This window comes from Triturus cristatus, chromosome 4_2, assembly GCF_964204655.1.
Source record: "Triturus cristatus chromosome 4_2, aTriCri1.1, whole genome shotgun sequence".
NCBI classification, from domain to species: Eukaryota; Metazoa; Chordata; class Amphibia; order Caudata; family Salamandridae; genus Triturus; species Triturus cristatus.
Genome location: NC_140586.1, coordinates 25,665,158 through 25,690,603, shown reverse-complemented (window position 1 = coordinate 25,690,603; position 25,446 = coordinate 25,665,158). Strand labels below are relative to the sequence as shown.

The 25,446-nt window shown below is 47.1% G+C and overlaps 1 protein-coding gene across 4 annotated transcripts in view; it reads right to left on the bottom strand.

The window, feature by feature from the left end:
• The window catches only part of SARNP (SAP domain containing ribonucleoprotein), a 543,793-nt gene that overhangs the window by 168,553 nt on the left and 349,794 nt on the right, over positions 1–25,446 (bottom strand). For 2 of the 4 annotated variants that reach the window (XM_085600267.1, XM_085600265.1), the window contains exon 9: positions 18,933–19,001. The exons of the other annotated variants lie outside the window; for them this stretch is intronic. In XM_085600267.1, the coding sequence (XP_085456393.1) occupies positions 18,933–19,001 (69 nt within the window). The remainder of the gene's footprint in view (positions 1–18,932; positions 19,002–25,446) is intronic. 4 annotated transcript variants of the gene reach the window in all.

The following is a 25,446-nucleotide window of genomic DNA, read 5'->3' as shown; positions in this document are numbered from 1 at the left end:
GCAATCAGGGGGAAGGTTAAGGTACCCGAATTCTAAGATTTCAGGAGCCAGATCGCCAGGTTGAGCTGAGCTGGGTCCGGGTGCCTGATTTCTCCATGGTTCTGGGTTAGGAGGCATGGGGAAAGGTGCAGTTTTTGATGTGGTACCACTGATAGTTGTAGTAGCGTGGTGTACCACGGCTGTCTGGCCCACGTCGGAGCTACCAGAATGAGTGTGAGGGAGTGCTGTTGTAGTTTCCTGACCACTAATGGAATTAGTGGGAGAGGTGGAAAGGCGTATGCAAATCTGCCTGACCAGTTCATCCATATCGCATTGCCCTTGGACAATGGGTGTGGGTATCTGGCGGCGAAGCTTGGGCATTTTTTGTTTTCGTGGGTGGCGAAGAGGTCTATTTGAGGATGCCCCCACTGTCGGAAGAATGGGTGAAGAACTTGTGGATGCAGTTCCCATTCGTGTAGTTGTTGAGTCTGTCTGCTGAGCAGATCTGCTATGGTGTTTTGTACGCCTGGAACATGTTGTGCCAGGAGAAAAATGTTTTGGGGAATTGCCCATCTCCATATGCTCTGGGCTAAGCGGGAGAGCTGGGGAGAGTGTGTCCCCCCCTGTTTCTGTATATAATACATCGCAGTCATGTTGTCTGTGCGAATGAGGACTGCTTTGCCTGAAATCTGCTTTTGGAAAGATTTTAGGGCTAGAAAGATCGCCAAAAGCTCCAGATGGTTGATGTGGAGCGTTTTTTGCTGTGGCGTCCATAGACCTTGCATTGTGAGGTGTAAGAGGTGCGCTCCCCAGCCGGAGAGCGATGCGTCCGCTGTTAGAGTCACTTGGGGAACCGGGTCCAGGAACGGCCGTCCCTTGGAAAGGTTTGTGGTGTTCCACCACTGCAGAGAGTGATGTGTGCGGCCGTCCACCAACACCAGATCCGTCAGCTGACCCTGGGCCTGGTTCCACTGTTGTGCTAGGCACTCCTGAAGTGGACGCATGTGGAGTCTTGCATGGGGCACTATGAAGATGCAAGACGCCATCATCCCTATGAGCTTCATAAACACTCTTGCTGGTAGAGAGTGTTGAGGAAGGAATATTTTGCGTAAGGCTAGAATGCTTGTGATTCTGGCTGAGTTTGGATAGGCAATACCTTTTGAGGTGTCTATGGTGGCCCCGAGATATTGCTTTGTGTGAGATGGTATGAGGTGGGACTTTTGGTAGTTCACCGTGAAGCCTAGCTGATGAAGCAGTTGGATGGTGCTGTTTGTATGTTGCACGCATTGGTGGTAGGACGCGGCTTTTATGAGCCAGTCGTCTAAGTAAGGGAAGACGTGAACATGTTGACGTCTGAGGTGTGCTGCTACTACTGCTAGGCATTTGGTAAACACCCGTGGTGCAGTGGTGACCCCGAAGGGGAGAACCTTGAATTGGTAATGTTGCCCGTCCACCACGAACCTGAGGTATTTTCTGTGAGAGGGGTGTATTGGAATGTGAAAGTACGCGTCTTTCAGATCCAGTGTTGTGAGAAAGTCTCCCTGGCAGAGGAGTGGGAGGACTTGTTGTAAGGTGACCATGTGAAAGTGGTCTGAATGTATGTAGGCATTTAGAGGCCGGAGATCCAGAATGGGTCTGAGGGTCTCGTCCTTCTTTGGGATTAAGAAATATAGGGAGTAGACCCCTAGATTTCGTTGATTGCCGGGTACCTGCTCTATGGCGTGTTTCTGGAGGAGCGAGAGTACCTCTTGTTTGAGCAGTGTGGAATGCTCTTGGGACATTGGACGGTGCCTTGGTGGGATATTGGGTGGGGTAGATGTTAGCTCGAGGCAGTACCCTGACCGAATGATTTGGGTCACCCATTTGTCCGATGTTATGGACTCCCATACGTGGATAAAATCTTGTAGTCTGCCCCCGACCGGAGTGGAATGGTCTGGGGGGAGCGAAGGGGAGTCATTGTGCGGGTGGGGTGGCAGAACGGGTATTGTTGGTTTTGCCCCTGCCCTTATTGTTGTTGCCTCTGTAACCACCTCTTTGGTTGCCCTTTGAAAAGGTATTTTGAGGAGGGGATTTGTAGGAGGTAGAGGCATTATCGGTGGAGGAGCCTCTACCTGTGCCACGAAAGGACGAGCGTCGAAAGGAACGCTTAGAGGCTTGGGTCTGGAGCGCTCCCATAGACTTCGCTGTGTCTGTATCTTTCTTCATTTTTTCGAGCGCTTCGTCTACCTTTGGGCCAAAGAGTGTTTGCTGGTCAAAGGTGTGATTAAGTATTGATGTCTGGACCTCAGGCTTGAACCCTGATATCCTGAGCCAGGCATGGCGGCGAAGCAGGACACTGGTGTTTATGGCTCTAGAAGCAGTGTCTGCTGCATCGAGGGCACACTTAATGGAGGTGTTTGTGATTAGTTTGCCCTCCTGTATCAGGTCATGAGCTTGGCGTTTGTATTTCTCTGGAAGGTGCTGCATAAGAGCCTCTAATTCATCATAGTGTGCTCTATCATATCGCGCAAGCAGTGCTTGTGTATTTGCAATGCGCCACATGTTTGCAGCCTGGTAGGCGGTGCGTTTACCAGACGCGTCCAGAAGTTTAGATTCCTTGTCTGGTGGTGGGGCATCTCCTGAGGATTGGGAGTTAGCCCGCTTTCTAGCTGTGGAGACAACTAGGGAATCTAGAGGAGCAGGGCCCTTGATGTATGCAGGGTCTGTGGGTGCCGCCTTGTACTTCTTCTCTATTCTAGGGTTTAGTACTCTGGCTCTGACAGGGTCTTTGAATACCTCTGTAGCGTGCTTGGTGACACCCTTAAGCATGGGTAAAATAGCAGTGGAACGATCTTGTAAATCAAATGTATCCAGTAGGAAGTCTTCTTCCACTGGTTCCGTGTGCATGTCCACCCCATGGTAGTGTGCTGCTCTCTGCACTAAATGGTGAAACCCTAAAGAGTCCTCTGGAGGAGACGGCCTTGATGGGTATAGGTCGTCTTGAGGTACATTGGGTACATCAGGGTTATTATAATCCTCCCATGGATCTGGGGTCCCTGGTGGAGTGGGATCCATTGGGGCGTCCCCTGGGTCATTGTCCGGGTCCCCGTCATCCGGGTCTGGGGATGGGGCCGGATCGTAGTGAGGTAAAGGTGGAGGGGGTGGTGGTGGGAGGGGGGGTGGCAGTGGGGAGGGTACTCTAAGGGGAGAAGTAGCTGAGTCCCTCTTTTTGGGTGGAGGAGGAGGAGCCGGAGCCTCAAGGCGACGCTTCTTAGTAATCACAGTCAAAAGGCCAGTCTTTGGATCTCTGGACAAAGTCTTTTGTAAAGGGTCTGGTGTAAACAGAGCCAATGGCGCCGAGTCGTCTGTCGGCACCGGCGATTTCGGAACCGGAGGTTTCGATGTTCTGTGTACGCCCTGCTTTTTGGAGGTCTCCGTGTGTTTCGGCGTCGAATGCTGTTTCGGCGCCGGAGCGTCGGTGCCGACCGATTTCTGTTTGTGTTTGGTCGGCGCCGAGTGTCCAGGCTTCGGCACCGGTGGTTTCGGAGTCGAGCTGGATTTTGCAGGCTTCGGTGCCGAGTGGTGTTTATCGGCACCGGGCGTCGGCTGGCTCGATCCCGAGCTGCCGTGAGACTTTGAGTGCTTCGACACCGGGCCCGAAGGTGGGGTGATCGAGGCTTTGGTTTTGGTTTTGCCCAGGCCGGCAGGCGAGGGAGTAACCGGAGTCTCTTTGGTTTTCGGTGCGGGGCTGGGAGGGGGCATTGTACTCACGGCCCGCTGTCCTGGTGTTACGTCCTCCAGGTCGGAGTCGTCGGCCTCGGAAGCGCTGACGATGTCTTCTCCCAGTTCGGTGTGTGTCTGCCCCGAAGCTTCGGCGTCGTCTCCGAAGATGTCCGGTGGAGCTGTCGAGGATGAGTGCGCCATGGTGCGTCGAGCCCTTCGATCTCGGATCGTTTTCTTCGATCGAAAAGACTTGCAGGCGGGGCAGTCTCGAGCCTCGTGTTCCGGAGAGAGGCAAAGGTTACACACCTGATGGAGGTCGGTGTGGGGAAATTTAGACCCACATTTTGGGCACTTTTTAAACGGAGTCCTTTCCATCGGCCGGGACCGGAGTCGCGGAGGGCCCGAAGGCCGGTGTCGATGTACGGGATGGAAAAAGTGCCGCTTCGAGAGATGAAGATGATGAAGGAACTCGAAGAATCGAGGATTTTCCGTCGAGGCTGGAACCGTAGAAGTTCGAAGCCGGAGTACGAAGTATCACATCCGAGCCCGATGGCGGAAAAAAACAATCTGAGGATGGAGCCGAAGCCCATGCGCAGTACGGACCGAAGGAGGAGTCACCAAACTCGTGACTTCCAAAGACGGTCCAAGAAGAAAAACAAACTGCAAACATCCGGGCCCAACACCAGATGGCGACCTATGCTAAGTGTACAATCTGCAGCTCATATGCCTCGAACACAGGGGTCTCGTACTGCGTCACCAGTACAGGCGACTAGTGAACGCACATATGATTTGCGAGATCGCACTAGCATTAGGTCACCTGACAGATTTCAGGTTACTGAATGTTCTTCTCGTTCTTCACAGGAAACATCGGCCTCACAGTCCGGTGGCGGAGAACGTGGTAAAGGTCGGGGTGCCCAACAAGGACGTGAGCAGCCCCCGTCAGCCTGACGGAAAGGGCAAGCAGGACTAGTTTGCACTTCAACGTCCCCCATTTCAGAAAAAGAAGGTTGCTTCCCTAGCAGCGAGGTATGCCACAAATAGTGAGGACGCAGCTTCGGGACCTGACATGGGCACTAATGCTGCTCGACAGCGCGGTGGAGGTTACAGTAGTGCGGCAAGCACTGCGTCCATATCTGGAGGCGACAGCAACTGACACGTTCATTACTGTAGAAACTGCGGATACTAGAGTGGCTCCCCCTGACAGACTATATGATATAGTCCTTTTAATTGAAGGTGACATACAACGTACAATACAAGGGATTTTTTGGGATAATCTGACCTCTAAATATGACATTCTATTGGCAGAGGCGGACTGGCCCCCAGCTTTCGTTTTGGCTGCTCCTAGAGGGGAGGAGGTAATCCTCCCATCTTTCGCGCACACTGTGACAAAGGATCACGCTCAGAAAATTGCAGAAGAGTGGGTCCAGGTGCTTGCTCCGGCTTTGTACCGTACTCAGGTTGGGTGGGATAAATTGTCGCCAAGCCATGAGATTCCTTTACGGTCTATGCCCCAGCCGCAATCCCAATATCCCATGCGCCGGAAAGCTAGATCTCATATCGCAGAAATCCTTGAACAATTGGAATATCAAGGTGTTATTGAAACCTGTGTGTTACCAATGAATAATCCTCTGTTCACTGTAACTAAACCTGATGGGTCGTACCGCCTAGTTTTGGATTGCCGGCATTTGAACTCACATTGTCGGACTTGTGCTGTACAAAATACCCACAGTTCTGCCCTCGTTGATACTCTTGTTCTGTCCTCTATTAGTAGTCAATGGACGGCCTTTACTTCTGGCGGCAACAAAAACAGTTTAAGAGATTAGCCATGGGCTATAAAAACAGCCCTGGCAACTTTGCCGCGCGTGTAGTCTCTGTTAGAGAGCATTGACTCGTACTCGTATGTTGATAATATCTATCTCACAGACGACGAATTATGGCCGCATCTGTGTTGCGTTGACCGCATCGTTATGTTTGCGGACTTCGGTTACAAATTCAACTTTGCAAAGTCCCACATTGCAGAGTATACAGTGTTGTTTTTGGGCTATGAACTCAACAATGAAGGTCGAGGATTAGCCCCTCACTTCCTAGAGAAGTGTGCGTGTTTGCGTGCTCCGACAACACTGAAGAAACTACAATCTTTGCTGGGTTTCCTAAACTTCGGGCGTACTTACATTCCCGATTATGCCCAGCGTATCAAGCCTCTATATGCCTTGGTACAACCTAATTTTTCCAAATCGAGCTGGCTGCCAGAACATTCAGCTATCTTGCAATGTTTGCAAGCTGACCTTCTTGCTTCGAAATACTTTGACACGTGATAACCGCACTAACCTGGTAATAAGAATTGTGCCGGGCACAGTGGGATTCACGTACTTAACGTTCAATGAGGGCGATACAGTCCCCATTGCTTACGAATCACACTTGTACACTTCGGCTGAGTTGCGTTTTTCCACAGTCGAAAAAGTTTTGACTGCAGTGCAGATGGCAATTCTCAAGGAGAGAGCACTGTCGCAGGGAAAACGCATGTTGGTAGTCACACCGTATCCTGCACTAGCGGCAGTGACGAAAGCCAGTGTACAGAATTCTAAAGCTTTGCATCCACGTTGGATACAATGGGCCACTTCTTTGACATTGCCGGATGTCACTTACATCTTTGATGCCTCATTGCAGACCCAGGAGTACTTGCAGTATGAATTTGTTCATCCAGCTCCTCTGTCATTGCGCCCGCTTGAGGATTACCATTGTGTCATATACACAGACGGTTCTGCGCAACCGGCAACTGAATCAAAGCATGCTTATTCAGCGGCCTGCGCAATTGCGGCTGGTACTTTCGTGAATGGTGAATTCAAGTCTGATGTCGTGCATATGCAGTCATTGGGTGATTGTACCGCACAGTTGGCAGAGCTACGTGCTCTGGTGCTTGCACTGGAGTTTGCTGATCCACGGGTTATAACTCTTATAGTGAGTGACTCGTTTTACTGTGTTCAGTCTTTTAATGACAATTTATTCTTTTGGTCTCAAAATGAATATCGTGATTCCACGGGTAGCACAATTAAGCATAAAATGCTTTGGGTTTGAGTCGCAGAACTTAAGCAGAATCTGCCTCTCGTGAATGTAATTCACACTCTTGGGCACCAGCGAATTGGTGTCCACGCTGTCGGGAACAGCTTAGCTGACGAAGCAGCGAAAACAGCAGTGGCAACATATCTAGTAGCAGCAGTTACAAGATCCAAAAGTAAGATTGACGATGACATCTTAGCAGCTATTGCTGCAACGGAGAAGGGAAGTAATTACCCTAGAGGTTTCCCTTCTCAGTTCTCTCATCATTTAAGTCCTGATAAAGTTCCCTATGTGAGAATTAACGACGTTGGTGACAGGTTGATTCCCAACGTGGACTGCAGACTTTTTTTTATAACAGCGGCTCACGAAGGTATGGCTTCTGCGCATGCCGGTGTTTCAGCGACTGTTATTCTCTTACAACAACGTTACTGGTGGCGCAGATTGAATAAACAAACTCGTGCTTATGTTCTTAATTGTGACATTTGCCAGCAGATTAAACCTTCAACTGCTACGCGCCCGCCACAAACGCAGTGGTACATATCTAATAAACCACTCTGGTGTGTTTATTTAGATCACTGCGGTCCTTTCTCCTCTGATACTGCGTAGAAGTACATCTTAGTTGCAGTAGATTTGTGCACACATGGCCACAAAGGAGTGCTGATGCTCGAACTGTCATCAGGGATTTGCGTGTCTTTGTGGGAATTTTTGCGTGTGGAACCATTCATTCTGACCAAGGTCCTGCGTTCGCCTCGAAGGCGTACAAAGAAGCCATGAGATCTTTGGGGGTCCAAGTCAAATTTTCGTCTCCATACCAGCCTGAAGGCAATAGTGTTGTGGAACGGATGAACCGTGACTTAAAGCAATTCCTGACAGCTAGGGTTTTAGGCACTGGCAGGAACTGGTTAGCCCATCTGTATAACGTACAACGTGCACTTAATATTCTCCCTAGAAGGTCTCTGGGTGGGCAGACCCCATACGAAATACTCTTTGGCATAAAGAGGTTTGTCCCGGACCTTGATGGTCTAGACATGGCGGCGTCAGCCGCACCCTTTGACGTAGATGATCACTGTGCTGTATTACAGAATCTACAAGAGACCAGAGACAGTCTTGCAAAGGAACACTTGCCCTCCACAATTGATGCTGCGCTTCAGATTCCGGTAGTCGGCTGGCTACCTCGAGTTGGTGACCTGGTCCGTGAGAAGGTGGAGAACAAGGAGGAGTTCGGCCCCTCTTATCGTGCACCGGTACCAGTGCTTGGCGTGCAGGGTACAAGAACAGTCATTCTACCTCCACTTCCTGGTCGCAAGGATAACAGGTACATCTCCATTGACAATGTCAAACTACAGCGAGTGGCCGATTCTTCTTAGTATGACTCCAGCGGTCTCTTGTCCAGCGATGCTGAGAAATTCTGTTTTGGCTCCGGCAAATACCACCAGGCCTGACATTGCCATCGAGATGCATACAGTTACTAATCCTTTGTTGCCTCCACCGGCTGTTGGTCAATCTGAAGATACGGAGTATACTTATCCCACAGATGTATCGTTGCCTGGTTTACAATCACCTGAAGTTGACCAGACACAATTTTCTTTTGATACTAACTCTATGACTTCCAATGCCCCATCGAAAGTTTCTATTTTTGCTACTTGGTTTAAGAAACATTTTTTGATTCCCCCTTGGACTTACATTTGACTGATGCTCACAAGTATCTTTTTGTTCATGTCCATTGGATTTGTGGTGGTATTTTTTCGTCTTGTATCTCACTGAAAGATCTGCAATTAGACTAATTGATGGAACTTTGGCCCCCCACTCCTCATCGCACATCATGAAAAGGGACCAGACTTTTGTGAATATTACTGCCTGGCCTGTGTTGGATGTGATTGTGTGGGATGCTGTTAAATTTCAAATTCATGGTCCTAGAGAAGTGATTAATGTCCCAAATGTACTTCGTGTTTCTATGGGAGATGTTGTGAAACAAAACATCCGCTCTGATGATTGGGATGTCCAGGCGATTGAGGCACTGTTTTCTGATCTGAAATATTATGCTGCCTTTGATGCTGAAGATTTGTATTTAGACACAGCTAATTATGGGGAGCTATTTTGCTACCGACACTATGGCAATCACTTCCTACATAAAGCCAATACATTTAGAAATGTTGTTAATTACACGCAATGGGAACATTATCCGGCACCAATTGAAGGCAGCTCTAAAACCTTAGTGAACAAATTTAAATATTTTACAGATTTTAGTGTAACTGACCCTGAATCATTTTATTTTAAATTGGCGGCGGAGCCGGCTTCTAAAGTTAGACTGACCTCGACTAAATTGTTATATTCCAAATCCTTTATGGATGATTTGACTATACGGGGTTATGAGCTGTGGAAAGATACCATTGATCTCAAATCTCTTTGGGGTTCTAAACCTTGGCAGGTACAAGGAACGGAGGCTCTGCATCGTGCTTGCCTTAGCCCAAACCACATGTTATTTTTGAATTCTACCATTTTTCAAACCACCTGCTTTGGATTGGCTACTTCTAAAAAGATTAATTCCCCCTCCATGCCTGATCTGGGTGCTTATCCAAATTGGAATAATCACACAGATCTGTCCCTTGATGCGTTGCAGTCATATATTACTAACACATCCTTCAACATTTCCAATTTAAATCAGGAAGGATGGTTGATTTGGCAGAAGAGCTCAGATTCCTGTCAACATCGTTTTCTGGGTCTATACCCTGGTTATACACAGGATAGAGTGGACCCCCGCTTTGAATCTTCCCATTCGGTTACTACCTATTCTGTAGGGAAGTTATGTCAGAACTGGCTGCATCATTCCACCTTGGCATCTGTTAAACTTCATTTATCAAAATTGCATGACAAAATAGATTTGAATGATTTTGTTAAGGGTCCTGTGGGTGGCAGGTCCAAAAGATGGGTATATGCTATTTATAACGAAGTTTGGAAATTATCGCAAATTGAAGCGGCCTCCAGATTGAGAGCACTTGATCAAGCGAATTTGGAAAAAGTGATAGCTGTTATCGATAATAGCATTAACACCCTTTCATCCAGAATTTACACATTGGATAATATTGTTTCATCTGTTGTGGATATTGTACAGGATGATATGTCTGTTTTATATCATGGCCAAAATCAATTGCGTTCTATAATGCAGTTTGAATGGACTTTGCAAACATTGAAGGCTGGGAAAGTTCCCTGGGACTACATGAATACCTCTTCTTTATTCATGCCTTTAATCTGACTACAAAACAACAGTTCATGTCCATGAAAGATGCAACATACTCATTACTACATATTGAAAAGTTGGAACCTTTGCCTTTCTCTGTGGCCGAATTGAACTGCGCTGTGTGGCTTATCCACGGGTTAATCACCTTGCCATTTCCTTTGTTTAAGTTCAGTTCTTGTATGAAACATTATGCCCTAGGCAGATGTGAACCACTGGGTACTGCCTTTTTGCATGAAGTTTGGTCACTCCCATTTACATACAGATGCATGAGAGAAGGTAAAGAGGTTTATTTGAAAGGTGAGGAATGCACTTCCACACCTGATCACTCAGTAGTCTGTAGGTACATCCAATTGCATGGTGCATGCAACGTTCAGGCGCCGAATTTAGCTTGCGTTCTGAAAGGGATTCCAGTGCCAGCTATTACGCCCACTTTGACATTATTAGCTAACGGTAGTTATTTGCTTTTAAATAATGAAGCTTGCTGTGGGATGCTAGTGGGAATTCCCTACGTTGTGACTGTTTCACAACGAGTAGTCTGCTGTAAAAATGTCCTTTTTCCGATGTATCCATCTGGCCTTCCATCCCAACCTTGAAAGCAGAGTTCAACAAGATAAGCAGAATAAGGGCTCTATTGTCTCAAAAAGAATTCGCTCTGACTTCCTCCCGTGAAACATATGTCCTTCACGTAGCAAACACCCGCACCGAGGAGCATGCGCTTTTGAATACCGATCTCCCCCTTCACTTCGGTGCTCTGAATAACACTATATTCAATGCCTCATCAACAACTGGCTTGGCGCATTTTTTCCAAGTTGTGGGCTCGGGCCTCATGACCTCTTTCCAAACAATCTTTGGTGTGATACCGGCATTTTTTCATTCTATTTTTTCCAGCGTCTTCGGCAGGCTCCCGTTGATTTTCGCCCTCACTGCTGGTGTTCCTCTGTTGGTCTGCTTGCTGCACAATGGCTGCACAATATGTGTCACACGACAGCCTTCCCCGGCTGCTCCATCTTCATAACAGGATGCTTGAATATTATGGAACATTGCCACTGGCCACCTTAAGCATAGCCTATGGCTTGTCCTTCCGGTTTTCTTACTTTACTTGCGTGCAACCTGTTTTTCATTGTCTAGATTGTCCCTTCGAATGGGCTCTGGGTCTGTGCCTATTAAACTCGGTGTCTCCTGCCCCGGATTATATTTGACTGATGAGTCCCTTAGTGGCTCATGAGTTGGACTGTTCTGGTATCAGGATTATGGCCTGTGGAGCGGCACATGGAGTCCTAGGGAATTGGGACATCTATACGGCAGCGTATGACTTCTTGGCGAGAAGTTACATCGAAGAACACGCAAGTTGCCCTCTGATTGTGCTAGAGGCTCCAGTTGTCGAGGAACATGTATGTTCATTTACTTTGTTAGCCTAGATGGCGGACACTTTTACCGACCATTATAATGACTTCCTCTTGGAGGCTGTCGCAACTTATTGTGCTTACACGTTGATGGATTGACTTGTAGTCGACCCCTTTCCGCTACCCATTTTTGAAATTTTTTAAGTTAAGCTTTTTTCCTTTTCCTCCCTTTTTTTTACGCTACTTTTTCGAACTTTCACTGCCATTTATATGGATTTGACCAAGGCCCTTAATATCAGTGGGCCTACAAGTTTGTCTTTGGCTGGATGCCTGACTACCTCAGGAGTGGTACTCTGCCAAACCATGCGGTCGTTTGTGGTGGTGCATTTGTCACCCATGCCCCCAAGTCTGTACTGACGGACGGACGGACTGGGCATCTTCTTTGTAGGCAGACCTACCTATTTCAACCCCAAAGGGTTATGTTCTTCATCAGAGACCTCTGATGATAATGTTTTGGGGCTGCGTGTTTTCTCGGAGACCAGTGGCCCTGCCAATAATTGATCAATATCTAGGGAATGGTGTTACCCAAAGAGGCCTGGCTTGTCCTCCAGGGATTGACCTAGCATCTTCAGTGTGTCGCCAATACCTGAGCATTTTCTTCCACCTCAATGCTTCACAGAAGCTGCAGTTTGACTCTTGGTGTTCTGCAGAAAGACAGAAGTTAGAGACCTTGTGCCGATAGTACCACAGATGTTTGGCATTACAGTGTGCATAGAATGCAAAGAGACCACTCCATCTGCCAACATTCACTAAGGTAGGCTCCTATGTGGTTATAGGGTACACTCTAGTATGTGTCGCCTACATAGCAGACCGGGCAAATCAGATTACAGGCAATTGCAATCGACAAACCGAAGCAGGGTCCGAAGCTGTGATGGCATTGGAGCGGTTGCTTTTCACACCAGAACTGGATTGAATGGGGGGGGGGGGTGTAATCTGGGAAGGCCCATGCACATTGTGGACTAAGAGAGGAGTAACACTGCTTCATGTGAAAGGAAACTTTTTTGAAGAAAAACAACTTGTAAAGTCCAGTGTTTGCAAAGCATGAATACTTACAGCCACACATTCTACAAACCTGTAATGTCACTATAAATTCTGGTGTTTAACATGGTGTTAATCTCCTCAAACACCAATGAAAAGGCAGAGTGCGCATGACTGGTTTTGGAGGCCCCAATGGGCAGACCAAACAGTCTTTGACCACTCGGGGAGTGGGCAAGCACACCACTCCCTCCCCTCCCCTACTCTCAGAGCAGCCCGGCCCGCCTGTCACCAAACATAAAATGGTAATAACAGAAAGTTATTACCATTTTATGTTTCTGCTTGCGAGAAGCAGTGGGGCGACGCTCCTTCGCCCTAGTGGAGGAGCCGCCACTGGGTCCAGCCTACCCCAAGAGTGCACATAACACCACAAGAGAGGAACAACATTTTTTTAATTAGTCAATACATTGTGAGATTTTGATGCTGGAGCATCTACCTACGTATCAGGTCTGTCCGGCATTCATCTACCTAACTGATGTTTTGGGAAGCACCTTTTAAAATTGAAATTTAAGCTTCTCGCCAGCAAAATCTTTATAACGTGGTCATTAAAGAGGGTAGCCTTGGCTTACTCAGTGAAACAGCCATAGTCCAATGGGTTCTAAACCTCAAGTATTTAAACCAATGGCCTCTTCCGATCCATGACTGCCTTGATACATTAACTCTGACAAACATATTAGTTGGAGTCAGACCATTTTCATCTACTAGCAAATAACCTGTCAAGATTTTCTCGTGTACCAACGGAACTTAGCAAAAGTGGTGAACATATTGTACTACAAAGAACAAGTTCATCTTTCAGCTTTCTTCATGTTTACTCATCCTTCCCATGCCTGAAGGGTACTTCATAACATCAGTTTTAGGCATACCCTGGGGGGGACCGGGTTGTGCAGATCTGTTTAGCCGAAGAGCCAGGTCTTGAGCGTCTTCCTGAAGGTGTTCAGGGAGGAGGCGCGTCTGATGTCTGCCGGTAGCTCGTTACAGGTCTTGGCTGCAATGTGAGAGAAGGATCTTCCGCCTGCTCTGGCTCTGTGGATGCACAGGGTTTCGGCCAGTGTGAGGTTGGAACGTCGGATGTTTCTTTTGGGTAAGTGGAAGCGGATTCTGTCGTTGAGGTATTTGGATCCGTTGTTGTGTAGGCATTTGCAAGCGCGAGTGAGGATTTTGAAAGTGACTCTTTTCTCCATGGGAGCCAGTGGAGACTTTGTAGGTGTTGGCTGATGTGTTTGTGTCGGGGGAAGCCGAGGACGGGCCTGGCGGCGGTGTTCTGTATTGTCTGGAGTTTGCGGAGTAGTTGATGCCGGCGTAGAGTGCGTTTCCATAGTCCAGTCTGCTGGTGATGAGTGCATGGGTGACTGTCTTCCTTGACTCAGGTGGGATCCACTTGAAGGTCTTGTGGAGGATGCAGAGGGTGTTGAAGCAGCTGAGGTGACGGCGTTGACCTGTCAGTTCATGGTGGGTGATGAGTCGAGTACGATGCAGAGGTTCTTGGCGTGGTCTGAGGGGGTAGGTGGGCTTCCGAGGGCAGTCGGCCACCAGTTGCTGTCCCATGCAGAAGGGGTGGTACCGAGGACGAGGACTTCTGTCTTCTCGGTATTGAGCTTCAGGCAGCTGCTGGTCATTCAGACTGCGACGTCTTGCATTCCTTTATGGAAGTTGAGTTTGGCAGTGGTGAGGTCTTTGGTGAGGGAGAGGATGAGCTGGGTGTCGTCGGCGTAGGATACGATGTTGAGGCCGTGTTGTCGGAGGATGGCTGCGAGGGGGGCCATGTAGATGTTGAAGAGGGTGGGGCTCAGTGATGAACCCTGTGGGACTCCGCAGGTGATTTCCTGGGGTCGGAGAGGGAGGGTGGGAGTCTGATCCTTTGGCTTCTTCCAGTGAGGAATGATCGGATCCAGTCCAGGGCTGTTCCTTATATGCCTGCGTCGTGTAGTCTGGCAACTAGTGTACGGTGGGAGATGGTGTCAAAGGCTGCTGATAGGTCGAGTAGGATGAGGGCTGCGGAGTGGCTTTGGTACAGGAGGGTGCGGATGTTATCTGTGGCAGCAAGTAGGGCGGTCTCTGTGCTGTGGTTGCTTCGGAATCCGTATTGGGACAGGTAGAGGACGGCGTTCTCTTCAATGTATTGTGTCGGTTTCCTGTTGACTGTTTTCTCTGCAACTTTGGCTGCGAAGGGGAGGAGCGATATCTGCCGAAAGTTCTTGAGGTCGGTGGAGTCAGCTGTGGGCTTATTGAGCAGGGGTCTGACTTCTGCACCCTTCCAGTCGTCTGGGAAGGTGCTTGTTTTGAAGGTGGTGTTGATGGTGCATTGTAGTTCGGGTGTGATGGCGGCCTCAGCTCTGTGGTAGATGTGAGGGGGGCAGGGGTCGGTGGGGGCCCCTGAGTGGATGCTTTTCATGGTCGAGGTGGTGTCTTCGGCCGTGATCGGTGTCCAGTTGGAGATGGTGGGCTGGGTGGTGTTTCTGGGGTGACAAATGCAAAAACAACAGTTGATGGACAGAATGCATAACAATGTCATACCTTCACCCCAGTACAGAGATCTGGGCCTAAATCTATCGTTTTTTTGCTCACCAAGCCATTCCAGTTTGAACCCAGCCATGTGCAAATCAGTCTTGACCCTGTTCCTCATGGGAACAGTCCAGCCCGAACTGCCAAGTCAGGTCCTCCCTAGACTGGAAACAAGCATCCTAGGACCGGTTTCGGGGTTTCACCTTTCTTCAGCCAGGATAGCTTGATTTCAGTGGCATGGAGAGCACGGGACCCACGTCTGGGCATACCCGTCCCACTCGGGGTGACAAATGCAAAAACAACAGTTGATGGACAGAATGCAGAACAATGTCATACATTCACCTCAGTACAGAGATCTGGGCCTAAATCCATCGTTTTTTTGCTCACCATGCCATTCCAGTTTGAACCCAGCCATATGCAAAATCAGTCTTGACCCTGTGCCTCATGGGAACAGTCCAGTCCGAACTGCCAAGCCAGGTCCTCCCTGCACTGGAAACAAGCATCCTAGGACCGGTTTCGGGGTTTCACCCCTCTTCAGCCAGGATAGCTTGATTTCAGTGGCATGGAGAGAACGGGACCCACATCTGGGCATACCCATCCTACTCGGGGTGAAAAATGCAAAAACAACAGTTGATAGACAGAATGCAGAACAATTGGGGGTGAATGTTTTGATTTGTTTTGCATTCCGTCCATCAATTGTGTCTCTTTTGCTTTCTCGCCCTAAGTGCACCAGGTATGCCCAGACGTGGGCCCTGGGCACACTGTGCCACTGGAATCAAGCTATCCTGGCTGAAGAGGGGTGAAACCCCGAAACCGGTCCTAGGATGCTTGTTTCCGGTCCAGGGAGGAGCGGCTTGGCTGTTCGGGCTGGATTGATCCCATGAGGCACAGGGTCAAGACTGATTTGCATATGGCCAGGTCTAAACTGGGGTGGCATGGTGAGCAAAAGAATGATGGATTTAACCCAGATCTCTTGACTGGGGGTGAATGTATTGATTTGTTCTGCATTCCGTCTATCAATTGTGTGTCTTTTGGTGTTTCTGGGGGTCTGTGGCGCCTGGTGGATGGTCGATGAAGTTGTCGTAGAGATTTTTGATCTTGAGGTGGAAATCGGTTCCAAGCTTGTTGCAGAGGTCTTGGGGTGGGGTGATGTCAGTGGCTTTGCTGCGTGGGTTGGTGAATTCTTGAATGACACTGAAAAGTTCCTTGGAGTTTGCCAGGATTTTGTTGTGGATGAAGTTCCTCTTCGTGGCTCTGATCTGGTTGTGGTAGTCAGTCATGGCGTCCTTGTAGGGGGTGTGGTTTTCGGTTGTCTTGGGGTTTCTCCAGTTCGTCTGCAGAAGCGTCTGGCTTCTTGGAGAGTGGTGGTGAACCAGGCGGCTTTCCTGGGCGTTGTCTGTCAGGGTTGCGTAGCGTGGCGAGCTCGTCTGCGCAGTTGGAGATCCAGGTGTGGAGTTCTCTGGATGCGTCGTTTGCCCAGGTGTGGTTGTCTCGGGTGAGGGTGGAGTTAAGTTGCTAGTCGGTAACCTTGCTCCAGTTCCTTCATGGCGGGCGTGGGACTGGTTTGGGTGCCTTGGGTTTGTTGATGGCGAAGTGTACGCAGCGGTGGTCAGCCCATGGAGGCTGCGTTGTGTGGCTGAATTGGACGCGGTTTCCTGCCGTGAAGATGGGATCGAGGGTGTGTCCTGCTCTGTGGGTCGGTGTGTTGACGAGTTGTTTAAGTCCGATGCTGGCGAGGTTGTCACAAAGGATAGTGGAGTTGGGGTCGCTGGGGTCGAGGTGGAAGTTCAGGTATCCAATAAGGATGTAGTTTGTTGAGGCGATGGCGTGGGGTACAATGAAGTCGGTGATGGTGGTGGCGAAGGGTGTTCGGGGGCCGGGAGGTCTGTAGACGAGGGTTCCTCGAAGTGTGTCTTTGAGGGTGGTCTGGATCTGGAAGTGCAGGTGTTTGGCGGAGGGGAAGGTGTCACTGGAGGTGGTGAGGCGGAGGGTGCTCTTGTAGGTGATGGCGAGGCCCCCTCCTGGGTGGTTGGGGTGGTCTTTCCTCTGGATCTTGTATCCGTCTGGGATGACGGTGCTGGTGTCTGGGGCGGAGGATGCGTTGGTCAAGGTCTTTGTGAAGAAGGCGATGTTGGGCGAGAGAGAGTCGGGTAGGCTCCAGATTTTCATGGCTTGTTTGTGTACTGCGCGTACGTTGAGGAGGATGCATTTTAGGGTGTCACAGGTGCTGGCGTCGGTGGTGTTGGAGGCCGGGGTGGCAGTGAGGGTCTGTCGGCAGTGGAGGCAGGAGAACTGGCCGTGGGTCGTGTTCGGCGAGGCCTGTTGGCATTCTCTAAGTCTTCCTCGGTTGAGTGCGAGGAGGGTGGTGTTGTCGTAGCGATGGGTAGTTGGAGGTCTAGGGTTCCTGGAGCTGACCACGGTCAGGGACGGGCGCAGACGGGCTTGCCTTCGCACATCCGCTGCACGACCGCACAGCGGTTGCTATTAACTAGGGGAGGTGGGAGGGAGCAGAGGGCGGGAGCGGGGAGGGGTCGCAGGGGCAGCAGCGGCGAAAGTAACAGGCAGGCATGAGAAAATAAAAACAGTGGTGAAATTAGAGCAAGACACAGATGGGCACAACAACAGTGGCACAACAGGGAAAAATTAAGAAAAAAAAACGGCGGAGAAAGGTTACGATGGTTGCAGGCAGTCTGGTCCCAGTTGGAGCAGGCACGGGTAGCAGCCTCGAACCTCCCAAGGAGGAGGTCTGGGTCTGGAGGCAAGATGCGGCACAGTGGAGCTGCGCAGAAAGAGTGGACCTAGACCGAGGGTCTCCAACAAAGATTTATGACAAACTGCCAGAGATGGGGTTAATTGTGTTACACAAAGCAATGTACACATCAGAAATATTTGAGTGTTGGCTATAACACATACATACCACAGGGACTACAAATTCAAAGTTTCCTCGAAGAGTGTTGTGCAATATGCACAATAAGCCCTGTGTATTACTTTGAAGTAAAGAGCACTAGCTGTTGACGCTTCCTTTTTCCCTGTTCATTTTCTTTTGCTTGCACGTATATATACCCGTTAGTTTTAAAAATTAGAGACCAAAGATGCAGTTATGCCCTCAGCCCAAGACTACCCTAATCACAACCCTGTTGTACCTACTCCTCTGCCCTCATGATGGAATGCACATAAGTCCTCCTTCATAATACAACTGGCAAAAGTATGTACATAAGCAAAGGGAGGTGATGTCAGTACTTATGCATACATGTGCAATGCTAAGCTGTTAAGAGCTATAATTGTCAGCTTTGAGAATTCGTTTCTGCTAGCAGATAGCAGCATAATAACTAGACAGGAAGATAAACTTTGACAAGGATAAACAGTCACCATGAAGGTTAAGATTATTCATCTTCAGACTACTGCTTTTTTGATCCCCTCCCCAATTCTGTTTTGCAGCACCGGTCTACAAATTGATCCAAAAGCCTGAACTTCCAGTCAGCCCCTGACCTGAACCTAATTGCAAAATAGTTCTATTGCTACTGATCTGTTAGGATACAGAAGGTTTAATAGCTTTAATGAAAGGTATGCTATGGTATTTTGTCTTCTGTATACTCCTTAAATACGTTAATCACCTCAGAACATACTATTTAAATAAAAACAAACTGACCAAGAGTGTGTGAAGGCAAAGAACTTGAACAGTGAAATTATGAAAATGAAGGGTGCTAGAACAATATTTTATGTCTGATCATACATTCACATTTGGTTCCTTGGGTTTCCATCCACTAAATAAACGTACAGAAATAGATGAAATAATATTTAAATAGCCATTTCCATTTTTTGCTACGCTACGAATTGATCTTACAGTAAGCTTCTCCTCCATTTTTACACATTTGCCTGTACTAGCTTGAGCATCTGGTTCCTCAGAGGGAGACCGGTGGATGTTAAACCTAGAGGTGTCTTGTACTATGCTGACTCATACCGATCCATGAAGGGTGCAAAAAGTGAAGGGATCCGGGGGGATCAATGCACCTTACCTTCCTGGAGACTGTTGAGACATTCAGGCCAAACCTCTGAGCCCTTTCCTTTAACTTATCCATGTTCACCTACAAAGACACAGCAAATGGGTAAGTGTGCCAGACGTTCATGGCAAAGGCCAGGTTTGTTGGAGGATTAGGTTCCTTGAGGGGGATGAAAACGAAGGGGAGAGGGGATGAACAGAGAAATAATGTTTTGGGTGTGTAAGACGAGAGATGGTAGAGTTAGGACTGAATGAAGATCTTTTCAAGAGAGGCCCATCTTTCTTAAGCCTGTAAAAAAAAATACTTATCGAACATTTGCTGAAAAAATGTGCTTAAACTGACACAGAAGAAAGATGTACATACCTTCTGTAATGCTCCTTCTGGTGGATATTCTACTAACCAAAAGATTCCTCACTTTTTTTTTTAATATCCCAGGCATCAGAGTGGATCTGGAAACTTTTCATAAGCTCTTGATGCGGTTAGGGGGAGCTGGCCCTGTCTCAACACCAGAAACTCTGCCACTGTGACGTCACTGGAGCCATAGAGAATCCCTACCAGCACCTTGAAGGCAGTTTCCCACCCCGTTTTTCGACATCTCTTAGGTGGACGGGATGAGAACACCACCACATTAGCAAAGTGCAGTGCAAACCCAAAGCTTGGAAACGTATTATCATGACTAACATGGAAAAACAGTATTCAAGAATGGGAATAGAGTCCAGTCAGTGAGAAATCTGCAGGTAGACAAGACTATCCACTAGAAAGATTGTTACTGAAAGTAAATACCCTTTTCTTCTGAAGGATATTCCAATCTGCAAATACCTCACATTTTGAATAGAATCCCCAAGCAGTACCAAACTGGGAGGTGGGTTTGAAGGACTGGTTAAACTAAAGTCATTGAGGACTGTGCAGGCAAAGTAACCATCCCTTCGCACCTCCAAATCCAACCAGTAGTTTTTGCAAAGGTGTGAAGGGAAGCACAAGTCGCTGCTTTTCAGATCTGCCAAAGGGACTCCCCTGGCCAGAGCTGAAGTGGAACAGTATGCCCTGGTGCCATGAACTCTTATGCCCTCAGGCCTCAGGAGGTTTCTTGTGAGCAAAAGTCTACACATCTTGAAATACAAGATGATATACCTTGAGAACATACTCTTCTGGATGGCTTTGCCTTCATCTTGCCAGTGAGCCAATGAAAAGCTGGTCACCAGGCCTTAAGTCCATGGTGCGGTCAATAGAAAAGATGACCACCCTCTTAAGGATCCAACCTGTGCAGCCTCTTCTTCTCTTTAGTGAGATGTAGATGGGAAAGAAGGCAGGAAGGATGATAGACTGCTACAAACGGAAGGATGTGTTCACTCTGGGCAGAAAAGCAGGCCTGGTTCTAAGAACTAACTAGACTTGAAAGAAGGAAGTCAAGCAAGACTAGACGCTCAGACTTTGTAATTTGCTGAAACATCTAACGGCCGTAATGGCACCTAGAAAATGTATTTTTAAGTGAGAATGGCAACTGGCAACGATGTGAAGTCTCAAAGGGACAGCACATGAAAAACGTAAGACCCAAATTAAAGTCCCATTGAGGCATTATGAAAGCAGAAGGGGAAAACATTCTGGTTAGGCCCTTCAGAAATCTCGCGACTATGGAGGACTTGAACAGGGACTGCTGATCTGGGAGACGCATGAAGGCCAACAGTGTGGATAGGTAGCCCTTTACCATGCTCACTGCACAACTCTGCTGAGCTAATGACTGGGAAAACCGTAAAACAACTGACCAGTGGGCCTCGAGAGGCTCTACTCCACTTGATGAACCTGCTCAATCTCCTAGCATACACCATTTTGGGGGAGTGTCTAAGGGCACTTAAGTTGACATCCACCACCTCAGGAGGTAAAGAGAAACATTAAGGTGACCCTACTCCAAGCATGTAGGTGAAGGCTCTGGAGGATGGACTGCAGCATCTGCTCCTCCGATTGCAGGAGGAGGTATACCCTGAGACCGTGACGGCGCAGGCGGCACAAGGAGAAATTAACCAAGTCCGCATATCACACCATTCTCAGCCAGTCTGTGGCTATTAAGATGGCTTAAGACTGGTCTAGACAAATCTTCATTAGCACTCAAGGAATCAAGAGTATGGAAGGAAACACGTAGTGAAGGGGAAAGATCCATCTAATAAAACATGTTCCTCCAAGGCCCCCTGCAAAGGATAATGGATGGCACATAACTGAGGGCAATAGGCATTGTTATGACTTGCAAAAATGTCCACCTGAGGTGCATCCAGAGAGCGAAAATGTATAGAACCATCTCAGGGTGAAAAAGCCCCTTGAGGTTGTCAAGGTGCTGTGTGTCTGCTCTGACATTCGGAACACCAGCTCGATGATTGGCAACCAACCAGATCTGGTGTTTCTGCGACCAGGACCAGAGCTGTAGTGCTTTTCAACAGAGATTGTGCAACCCCACTACTCCATTCTTGTTGACATACCACACAGCAATCGTATGGCCCGTCAAGATCTGGACCAAATTCAGGAAGGCCTCGAGAACAGCTTTATTATCCCCAACTCCATCAGAATTATGTGCAGTATCTGCTCCTCAGGAGACCAAAGGCTTTGCATCTCCAGTTCCTCCAGAATTGTTCCCAACCCCAGAATGGAAGCACCACTACCGCTGTGATCACTGCTGGTAGAGGTTAGAAAGAAATCCCTTGAACTAGGTTCTCCTCCATACCCCCACGCCAAATCAGTTGGTGTTCCCTGAGATAACTACAGTATGTGACATATTGCTGCCATGTTGAAGTCACCTCCTGAGGGGGCACTACTGGAGAACCCTTGTGCCAGCGTACATAAGTGACCAAGAGGATCCAGGAAGCCATCAGGCCAAGGCTTTCTGGATTTAAATATGTGCTTTATTCTGACACACCCAAACCATACCCTGAATATAGCAAATCTTCTGAGGTGGGGGAAAGTGTTGACTTGATGTAGTGTTTAGTACTGCACCTATGAACAGGGAGCGCTGAGAGGGCTCCAGTGAGATTTGGGTTTCTTAATGGGAAATCCCAGTTTGAACTACGAAGACTCCATTGTCTGCAGGTAGCATGACACAATCTCCAGCAACTTGGCTTTGACGAGTCAATTGTTCAAACAGAAATATATTTAAATTTCTGAATGTCTGGAATGGGCGGCAACCTCTGCCAACACATTTGTGAAGACTTGTGGAGCTGAAGCTAAGCCCAACAGAAGGACTACAAATTGGTAATGTACCGATCCTAACATGACGTGAAGGTACCTTCTGTGAGAACGCAGAATATAAGTAACTAGGTATCCTACAAATTGACAGACACTATTCAGTATTAATCTTTCAACGCTAGTAATACTTCGGCCATGAACAACATTTTAAACTTTTCTTTGTGCAGAAACCAGCTCAAGGTCCTGAGATATGGGATCGGTATAAAGCCACAGTCCTATTTTTAGGGCTACGAGGTACCAGGAGCAGCATCACTGGTCCAGATTCTGCTCTGGCCCCAATTCCAGTGCCACTTTCAGGAGCAGGATTTCTAGCCGCCACTGAAGGATACACAGGTGGTCTGCTAAAGGGGCGAAATGAAGGAATGGGTGGAGGGGCATGTTGGAAGGGTAGAGCATATTCCCATTCTACAATGTGCAAGATCCAATGGTCCGAAGTAATGGCCTTCCTGGCCAGCAGAGGAGAAAATACATGTGCTTCAACAGTCACCATATGTTCTGACAAGACAGAACTAGGGCTGCTTCTCTGCAGTGGAGAAGGATGAAAGGAGCGGCAAGTCTGGTCTATATCTTCTGGCTACAACACAAGGAATGGCCAGGGCAGAGTTAAAGTTTTCCCAGTACCGTAGAATTATTCCCATGAAAGTCTTATTGAAAGGGAGGAAGGACTCTGATGATTGTGATGTGGAGTGTAACACCTCATTCAATAAGTTCAACTTGAACTCCACAGGAGATAGTGGTAATTCTAAAACGAATGTCCCCTTATGCATCATGACATGGTAAAATGTGGCTTCCCAGGGGGGAAACTGGGGGGGCAAATAGAATTCCCACTCTGGGAGGTGTTCAACACACTAGCATCACGGCAGATAAGACGTCCGAGTCCATGGTAATGGGTGCCCATTTCCATCGTCTGCATCCTGTCTAGGAATTTTTAAAGGATAAGAATCCCCCACCAAAACAATCTAACTTCGTCAGCTAGTCTCTGTGCTTCTCTTCGTGACCTACGTACATTGTACCAGAAAAGCTCCCGAACGGCTGGAGTGAAAAGAATAAAAGGCACCTTTTGTTTTGTGGCATGTACATGTAATTTTGTTGTCTGCTGTATGTAATGTCTATGTTTTACAAAAAATATTTTTTCTAGGAGATAGAAACTCCCCCTTTTTTAATAGGTCACTGTGCAATTTGCATAGTGAAAACAGAGTGGGTGATATTATTTGCCTTGAACCACTTAATTTGGTGCATAAGAAATAAGTTACTTACCTGTAACTACAGTTATCCAGTATTAGTATCTTTCATAGATTCACATGCCTGAATCATTCCCCGTCGTCATAGTGGGAGCTCCACGGTACATAAATAAAGTAGTAAGTAGTAAATAGTACCTTTCCATAGGTTATTATGCTGGCAACCATATACTCTATAGCCTATCAGTCTCCTTTTACGAAAAGGGCCAAACTGAAAACTCAGCCAATCAGCACCCAGCACCCTTTAGAACCTTCCCCAGAGAGGCTGAGTCCCTCAGATTTTTCAGCACGAGTGAAGTCAGTACTGTATCCTAGAGGTGCCTCTCCAGGGAGGAGGGTGGGTTGCATGTGAATCTATGAAAGATACCAATACTGGATAACTGTAGTTACAGGTAAGTAACTTGTTTCTTATCCAGTATTGGGGTATCTTTCATAGATTCCCATGCAGCGTTTCGGGCGATCCCGCCCTTGATCACATGACAACTCTATGGCTGATGACCGCTCTATTTAAAGTGCAAGTGCTGGTGAATCAATTCATGGACATGAAAGAAATATTTCACAATAGAAGTAAGATACCGTTTTCTTAACAATACCTACATAATGTAAACATCATATCTTACTATTTTTTATATAAGTATATACATCACCAAAAGTTTTTTTGAAATGTAAAAGGTGTCTCAACTTCATAATATCTGCATAAATGCAAAATGAATCCGCTTTACATCATGTCCAGAAAAAAATATATTGAAATAAAAAGTGGTAATCATATAAATATACATAATTATTTTAAAGTGCAATTAAACATATATCAATTACAACAAATCCATTCAACGGAGGCTAGCAAGTGACCAATTCTAATCACAATGAAACTACTCCAAACCTATTATGACATAATGTCAGTTCTTCGATTGGGTCGGAATAGAGTGCAAAACGCAAGGACATTTATAAAGTGCAAAGAAGCTCAGGATGACCAGAAATAAATACTTGAATAGATTGTTATAGGTGGACCACATCAGAAATTGTATATCAATTAATAGAAGTAATAAATATACTCTCTATTACCAATTTCTAAAATCAGACCTAAAACACTATATATATATACAAATAAATATATAAATATCATCCTTAAAATATTTGCTTAATATATCTTTTCCTAAAACCTTTTGCAGTGGTGAAAAACAAATTCATGCACCCATTTGAAGGAGGTATAGAAATACATAAAGAGAAGGAAGAAATTCCTATTTAAATACATTGAGCTATTTTATAGTGGCTGGACAACTATAGACTTATTTTCAAATGAAAGTTATTATATAAAAGCACTATATTTTTATATATTTATAAAAATGTATAAAGATCTTCACTGTTATTAAGTCCCATGGGGTGTTTGGAATCCAATTGTAGGATATATGTTGTTTCTAACCTCCTTAATTTGGATTCCCTATCGCCTCCTCTCTTTTGTGGGATAACTGTATCAATAACATAATACTGCAAAAATTTAGCGTCACTATTGTGTTTACTTTTAAAATGTCTGGCTACTGGGTACCTTTCATCATTATTGCAAATTGCTCTTAGATGCTGAAGGATTCTTTTATGTACTGGCAATCTTGTGCTTCCTATATACCTTAAATTACAACTACAGGTAAGCACATAAACCGCAAACTCTGTTTTGCATGTTAGGAAATGCCGAATATCATATGATTTTGAGCCAAACGCTGTTACATAATTTTTGGTATTGATTGCATATTTACACGCTTTACAAGATGTACACTTAAAGAATCCCTTTCTCACCGATAGCCAGGAGCCCTTATTTGCCATCTCCAAGTTGCTTCTGACTAAAGCCATACCCATACTGTTAGTCTTTCTGAAAGCGACTGAGGGACTACTAGATAATAGTTCTCCAATTATCGGGTCGTCTTTCACTATAGGCCAGCTTTTTCTCACAATTTTTCTTATTTGTTTTTCCTGACGAGAAAATCCTAAGATTAATCGAATAGGCTCCTGCGCTTTGTTTGGGTCTGGCAGACCCTCTTTCTGTTTTAATAGGTCATGTCTAGCCAAAGACC